The sequence below is a fragment of the Haplochromis burtoni genome, unplaced genomic scaffold (assembly GCF_018398535.1).
Source record: "Haplochromis burtoni strain Fernald_Lab_line unplaced genomic scaffold, NCSU_Asbu1 Contig_213, whole genome shotgun sequence".
Taxonomy (NCBI): domain Eukaryota; kingdom Metazoa; phylum Chordata; class Actinopteri; order Cichliformes; family Cichlidae; genus Haplochromis; species Haplochromis burtoni.
Window position 1 is genome coordinate 433,949 of NW_024582574.1, and position 8,030 is coordinate 441,978.

Consider the following 8,030-nt stretch of genomic DNA (forward strand, 5'->3'; position numbering starts at 1 on the left):
TTTATTGTAACGCAAACTATTTTCACCTCTCATTACCATGTCATGTATTTCATACTGTTTGTTTTTGCTTTGCAACTTTTATGATTTTATGATTTACTTTGCATTTGAAGCATATTTTACTGAGCTGTGCTTGTGTGGACTTTGACAACTATAGCACATTTACTTCATCTGAAATCAGATGTGTTTACATGATGCAGTGAAGCTGATGGAAGCCTTTCAGAATTAAGAAATCTTTTCCAATTTTTTTATACATCTGCACCATTTAAAATGGTGAAAAAAGTTTGGATTTGGCAGCAGAAAGTGTCATGGGTTTACTTTACATTTTTTCCGACTGAGGATGCTTTTTAATCTGCGCCATACCCGCTTATATAAGCCCTCCCATTCCCCAGTCAGTTCCAATGCACATGTTAGAGAAAACACAAAACTGCAATGGTTGGGTGAAAATTGTTTGCTTGTCCATACTGTTAGATTGTTGTTTAATTTTACTGATGTGTTGCAATGACATGTTGTCTCTTTTCTCTTCGCTGAAGTGGGATGTTCCTCGACACCATCCTTCCATCCAGAGATGAAAATGGGGTCCGGCCTGCAATTGGTCAGCGGACCAGGCTCAGTAAAGGAGACATTGCACAGGCAAGAAAGCTGTATAGATGTCCAGGTACAGATGCTTTTACTTTCAGTCTGCAGTGTGTCTGTGCATGTTTGTGTGCGTCAGTGAATGTGAGTGCTGTCGTCATAGCGCGTACCTAAAAAAATTACTTGTGTTTATCTGCTTACGTCTTTGGCGTAAGACCGGCCCGGCCCTCCATTCTCCAGGGTCTGGACATGAAATTGAGTAACATGTTTTGTTTTTTCATGTGATGCTTCCCTCCATTTTTTCAGTGTCTTTTTCTCACACACACACATTTCAAGTGCACGCCCGTGCTTGTCTGGCGTTCCTCTGGTCCCCGGTGAGTCGTTCTAATGTGATCTGGATCTGTTCTCACAATGAAGTGCAGCGATGTCACAAAGGTTTATAATTGCAAATGATGCCATTACTTTTGACCACATATGAAAACACACAGACGCACAAACACAGTTCCATCCCCAAGTCTATGAGGCATCATCAGTTCGGCCAGCTAACATCAAAATCGTCACCCGGGCCTGGATGTGAGGTCTGACGAGTATGCATGCCAAACTTTTGGCATGGTGTTGGTCATTTTGATTACGTGTACTGTTCTCACAAATTGACAGCAGCAAAATCAATGCGTATCTCTAAAGCAAAAGAGTCAGCATTACAGACAGAAGAGCTGCTCTGGTTTCATTGTAGAAACACAGTAAAATTTACTGATCCTTTAATGATCCTATTTCTGCACTTGCACCTGGATATCTATTAAACTGTTAAGTGCAGTGTGTTATTGTGCGATTTGCAACAGCACACCAAAGTCCAGCCATATATGCAGGCAAACTTCAGCTATAGGAGGTATGTGATGAAGGTAGTAGTTGGCTGAATAACTGAACACTGAACACAATAAGCTCTGTGCTTCATGATCTACGGAGTGTGGGACACAATAAATAACATATTTAAATAAAACCACAGTTTTATTTTATTAATGTATGTATTCTGTTACTATATTACTGCTGACATATGCAGTACTGTGGAAAAGTTGTGATTTGCTCTTCATTTCTTTGCATTTTGCTTCCAAGGAGCCAGTTTAAGGAGAAATTAGAAATATTTTTTTTATTTAAAAAATAATTTAAAATTATTTTTAATTTCTTTCAAAGATTTATTTTATTGGACATTAGCTGCTTTTTAACAACTCATTTTTAGTCCAGTCTGTGTACCTGACCATTTTCAGAGGAATTGTGTTGGTTAATTCACTTAAAACTGATCTATTAATCATTTAAGCATAAAAATGTGCCTTTGCAAATGTCCCATGTCTTTATTTCAATCTATGAAGAAACGCCAATGATAACACAGTTTGAGTTCAGATTGTGTTTTAAGGCATAAAATAGTATTTTTGCACTAATAACGTGCTAATTAAAAACATAAGCTGAAAACTTGCTCTGCAGTGTGTCCCTAAATAATTTGAGGAAACTGAATAAGTAGAGGACAGAAAAAGAAAATGGAAAAAAAAGTATCTGAAACTCATGGATTCACTAAATAGTAATATAAACAATCCAGCGAAGAGCTGACACGGGACCTGCAGCTGGACCTTTAGTTGATCCATCTACCCAGTCTCACCAGAAATGCTCTCAGTTGAAGGATGGCTGTCAGGAAGCCATTCTTAAGGAAGGAAAATGGAGAGAAAAGGCTGATGTTTGCCAAATTACACAAGAACTGGAATGAAAGTCAGTGGTAACAGTTCTTATGGATTGATGAATTCAAATGTGTTTCATCCCCAAGTCTATGACGTGTCAGATAATTCAGCCAACTAATGTGAAATTTGTCACTCGGGCCTACTTAAGACGTGTGAGATCTGACATGTGTGTATGCCAGCAGTTTACACAGAACCACAATGGATGGCGGTGGTCATTTGATGTAAGTGTGTTCTCACAAATTTAAAGGATCAGTGCACACACTACACAAGATTCAGAGCCATACCTACATGTAAATGTAGTCTCATTTACTGTTACACATGAACACACACATATATTACAGTTTAAAAGACATCAAACTAACTTAATATAACTCTAAAGATCAACATAGGAGGCAAAGTTGATCTGAAAGCAAAATCCACAACAGAACACTTTCAGTCATGGATCGGCCTCCCCAGAGCCGGGAGCTCAACATTACTGAAGCAGTATCATTCTGACAGAGAACAGAACAAAAGGCAGCCAACATCCAAAGCTTTGAATGTCCTGCAAGAATGCTGGAGAACTATTCCTGAAGACTACCTAAAGAAATTACTAGAAAGCTGCCTAAGAGGGTTCAGGCTGTGTTGAAGAAAAAACTGGTCACACCAAATACTGACATTCAACCTCATTAAAACAGTACACACCTATTTCCTATTTTCCTAGCAAAATATCAAGAAATGATGGGTGGCTCAGTACTATATGCATACATACCATTAATAATTTTGATTGTCTATAGTGAGCAAGTCTGTGTTAGTGGGTCTCAGCTGCAAACAGATACAACTTCAGCCTTATAAGGTCATATTTGAGTGATACCATATTCACTGACAGATGAACAGAGCCCCAGGGCATTGTGGGGGGAAAACAGCATGCATCATGGGATTGGAGGGGCACATTTGGCTAACCTCCTTTTGAAAGAGAATGACAGCACTGAACTCAAGATGACGGATAAAGAGAGAAAAGCAGCGGGTTTGTTTTTTCCATTCAGCCCTGTTGTTCTTTTCCTATGTGATGAATTAAAAGTTTGCCACTTCTATTCACTTACAGTCAGTGACTTTACTACTGAGGAATGTTTAATTCTGCTAAATGGTGAAAGGGCTTCATGACTGAGGTTGGACCTCACATGAACACGGATGCACACAGGGACAAAAAAATGTAGCCTCCTACATGCAAAACTGAAAGAAGCCAAAAGCAACACGGAACGCGAGTTTGTTTCTACGTCAGAAATAATGTCTAACAGTTTCCATATGGATGCATCAGATAATATACACATAAATGGCTCACAAACAGAGCATGTCTGATGCTATTGTTTTGAATAAATAGCCTGAAATATATTTACTTAAAATGGCAGTTAAAACATTTTGTGAAGGTTGAGAGTAATAATAAATATGAGAGCCATGTGTTCTTTAGTAATGTACCGATTGTAAACCATCAGTAAAAAGCTGAAAGGACTGCACACGATGGCAGGGTTTGCCACAAAAATGTAACTCCATTTGTGTGTGTGCGTGTGTGTGCGTGTGTGTGTGTGTGTGTGTGTGTGTGTGTGTGTGTGTGTGTGTGTGTGTGTGTGTGTGTGTGTGTGTGTGTATTGCAGCATGTGGGGAGACGCTCCAAGAGTCAACAGGCAACTTCTCATCTCCTGGTTACCCCAATGGATACCCTTCATACACACACTGTGTCTGGAGAATATCTGTCACACCCGGAGAAAAGGTGCGCACATACACACATGCATGCGCACACACTCAGTAGCACCCTACAGTGTAGTGAATGTGCATGCAAAGCCAATAAAAAATAAGCAACCTCTGCCAGAGTGACTGGATATTGATTAAGTCTTAACACTGCAGGTAGGCCACTCTTCCTGTCCTCTCACTCTCCTTATCTTCAGTGAACAGATCTGTACTAAACTTACTAAACACGTTTTTGCTGTTGTTGTTGTTTTTCCATATTTTTGCTCTGCCAGATTGTTCTGAACTTCACCACCATGGATCTGTACAAAAGCAGTCTGTGCTGGTATGACTACATTGAAGTTCGAGATGGATACTGGAGGAAAGCTCCGCTGCTTGGTAAGAGGCAGGAAGCAGGCTGACTGCCTTAAAATTAATTACTCTATTACTCCCTGACTAAGTTAATGAGTAACTTCACTCCTATTTTTAGCTTGTGGCAGCTCACTTTTCCTCCACTCCACTTGGCTTTTAAAACTCCGAGATTAAGAAGCAGGAGCAATTTTCTAAAATAGATAAGAGGTTTTTAACTCCTCTTGATTCATTTAATTGCTCTTAAGGCTGTGTTAGGATTGACAACTGCGCTAATTGTATACATCAACACAATCTGCACTAACACACATAATGGTGTTATGTGAAATCCATGCGAGGAAATACAGGTGAAAGTTGATGAGATAACAAGATGCTTCACAGCTGTTTAAACTCCTCTGAGACAAAGGTATTGCAGCAGCAATATAGTTTTCTCTTCTTGTCTTCATGCTTCCACAGTATGCTGTTGTATTACAACACACATACGTGTAGACACACTATAGTGCACTCTACTTACACAGTGTGAATGCCTGTACATTCTAAGTGGCAGATGACTTTATTTTTTTCTGCCAGCTGCAGCGATCGCACTGAAATGAACGAGGAGGCTGTAACAGTGTCATGTTGTCAGCTGTGAATTGCATTGCCCCAGCAGTCACTGAATGACACGACTTAAAGGGTTTGCTTTTGCGTGTGTGTTTCACAGGCAGGTTTTGCGGAGATAAAGTTCCCGACGTCTTGATTTCAACTGATAGCAGGATGTGGATTGAGTTCCGCAGCAGCAGCAACTGGGTAGGAAAAGGCTTCGCTGCCATTTACGAAGGTAAACGCCTTCATTCAAACAAACTAACAAATAAAAGCATTCGTACACTCGAATCCAGAGACCTTAAATAATTACTGTGAATAATAATTCCAGCCTGTGAATTTGATGACCTTATGTGCTCTGTGAGTTATCTCGGGGCTTTCATTATTCATAGTGTACACAGACTGTGTTTCAGGTGTCTTTAGTCAGTGCAGCTGATGCACACCTAACCTTTCTCTCTCCTCTCGTCTTCCCCGGTGCAGCGATCTGTGGAGGGGAAATCACCAAGGACTCGGGGCAGATTCAGTCTCCCAATTATCCTGATGACTACAGACCCTCCAAAGAGTGTGTGTGGAGGATCGCTGTATCTGAGGGATACAACGTTGGGCTCAGCTTCCAGGCCTTCGAGGTGACTCACTCCTTTTGTGTGTGTGTGTGCCTTTCTGTGCATGCATTTATGTGTATCCCGTGCTTGTGCTTAGGAATGTCTGGGTCAAATTTCACGCTTGTAGAGCTGCTAAGAAGTTAATAAATGTAGTGGTGCATGCATGTGTGTGTCTGTGTGAGTGTGCAGGGACACACAGCAGGCAGCGGAGGATTAGTTTTGTAGTTTGAATGCTGTTGAAATGTCAGGTTGCTAAACGACTCAATCTCAGTCCACATGGGTAAGGTCAAAGGTCGTGTTTTCAGTTTAGCTTAGATTAAGAGGGAAAAATGAGCTACGATGCAGGGAGACGATTAAGCACGAGCTGTTTCGATGTTTCGCGTATCTCACTGTTTGGTTGTGCATACCTCTGGTGCAGATCGAGAGGCACGACAGCTGCGCTTACGATTACCTGGAAGTTCGGGATGGCCCGCTCGAAACAAGCCCTCTGATTGGGCGATTCTGTGGCTACGACAAACCCGAGGATGTGCGCTCTACCTCACACACGCTGTGGATGAAGTTTGTCTCAGATGGGACTGTAAACAAGGCCGGCTTTGCTGCTAACTTTTTCAAAGGTGTGTGTGTGTGTGTGTGTGTGTGTGTGTGTGTGTGTGTGTGTGTGTGACTATGAGAAAAAGAGAAGCTGTGCGTCAGTTGATTGTGTTTTCACAAAGCATTTGTTATGCACTCTGACGTGTATGTGTGTTTTCAGAGGATGATGAGTGTGCCAAGCCAGACAATGGTGGATGTGAACAGAGGTGTGTAAACACTCTCGGCAGCTTCAAGTGTGCCTGTGACCCAGGTTATGAACTAGCCCCTGACAAGAAGAGCTGTGAAGGTAACAGTTAGTATGTGTGCCTGGCACGCTGCATTCCTGCTTCTATGTGCATTCCTCTGTATTGTGTTTCTGTAGGATGTGAATGTTACTTGGCAAAATAAACTAAAAAACATCCGAATGGTCGCCGTCAACAGGAAAAAAACATCTTTCTGACTCATGGCCACATGCTTTGCCCTGTAATCCCTCAAGATTACTCTGTAATGAGCAACATATTGAAACAAATAACCAAACCACTTCTGAGAGTGAAGGAAATTAAAGCTATTCTAGTGAAATTAACTTAAATTGATGCCTTTCAGTATTTCTTCAGAGAAGTAGCCACATTTTTGTACACATCTGGTGGTCAAAAGACAGTCAGGAGAGTCTTAGATGAGGCAGGTGTTTTGTGAGTATCCTATAAAGTCACACATGTTGTTACACAACATGCACAGATAAAGATGCCCGCTAATTAGTGCTAACATATAAATTAAATTAAAATACTACTAGATTACACTCAGTGAAAGAAACAGGACTTCTTGGTCAGGCTGTTAGCACAGTGATTCACACAACAAGGAATATTATTTATCTGATAATTCCCTCGAGAGTATTCCGACAGCTTCCAACACCACAAACACAGCTAAGAGGCATTTCAGAGTTTTAAATTAAAAACAGTGAAACCTCAAACAGACCCCGCCCCTAATAACACGAAAAGCAGTGAGTTAAAATAAAGCACAGTTTTGAAGAAAAATAGCTTTAGAGACTGAAGCTGTTATTTGTATCAGGGCGTAAACCTGGATATTTCTGTGGTAAAGGTTTTGGGGGACCGACCAGAATTTGTGGAACTGCAGGTGTTTGTAGTGCAGTGACTCTCCGGGGCAGAGACATGCAGCTGACGTTTACGCCTCTTTAGCTTAGGTTTTGGACTACAGGTGCTTGAAAGTAGCTGTCATAAAAGAGAGACAATAATAAAACATTTTTATATTTAAGGTACCTAGATGACTCATTGCTTATTTATACAGTGATTAGCATGCATGGAAACGATCCCCCTTAAAAATTGCTACTCGATTGCCATAGAGAAGCAAAGTGAATTTGATCAGTTTTTTCTCTAGTCTGTGTTAACCAGCAAAGATGAAAAGGTAATGAAACAACCTTTTAATTTTTGGAGCATTTCAAAAATGTGGAAGGTTAAACTGTTCGAGTAAAATCAAATGGTAACATATCTGTCTGACACCTGATGTATGCTCACCTTGGGCTAGCTAGCTATAGCATTCTTAATATAAAATTTTTGATAATAGCATAACAGCGTTGCTGTTGCCTTATAATTAGTTACATCAATGCCATATTTCCTCTAATAGTAAGTGACCTTTTTTAAAAAAAAAAAAAGGTTAACCTGTCATTTAAAAAAAATCCTGCTGTTGAAGGAAGTGAAATCATGTCATGTTGTAGTAGTTGTAACAGTGACCAAAACATCATTTCACTTCTGCTTGGCGCTGGAGATTCCTGATGCTTCATAATAAAACATATACAGTTGTGCTTAGAAGTTTACTTACATTCATCATGGGCATAAATACCACGACAAATGGATCTACACTCAACAAAAATATAAACGCAACACCTTTGTTACTGCTCCCA

At 40.4% G+C, this 8,030-nt stretch overlaps 1 protein-coding gene across 3 annotated transcripts in view; it reads left to right on the forward strand.

Annotated features, from left to right (window-relative positions):
• tll1 (tolloid-like 1) overlaps window positions 1-8,030 on the forward strand; it is a 59,203-nt gene that overhangs the window by 26,701 nt on the left and 24,472 nt on the right. For all 3 annotated transcript variants that reach the window (XM_042226473.1, XM_042226474.1, XM_014338228.2), the window contains 7 exons: window positions 531-655; window positions 3,926-4,041; window positions 4,292-4,394; window positions 5,065-5,181; window positions 5,424-5,569; window positions 5,964-6,159; window positions 6,297-6,422. In XM_042226473.1, the coding sequence (XP_042082407.1) occupies window positions 531-655; window positions 3,926-4,041; window positions 4,292-4,394; window positions 5,065-5,181; window positions 5,424-5,569; window positions 5,964-6,159; window positions 6,297-6,422 (929 nt within the window). The remainder of the gene's footprint in view (window positions 1-530; window positions 656-3,925; window positions 4,042-4,291; window positions 4,395-5,064; window positions 5,182-5,423; window positions 5,570-5,963; window positions 6,160-6,296; window positions 6,423-8,030) is intronic.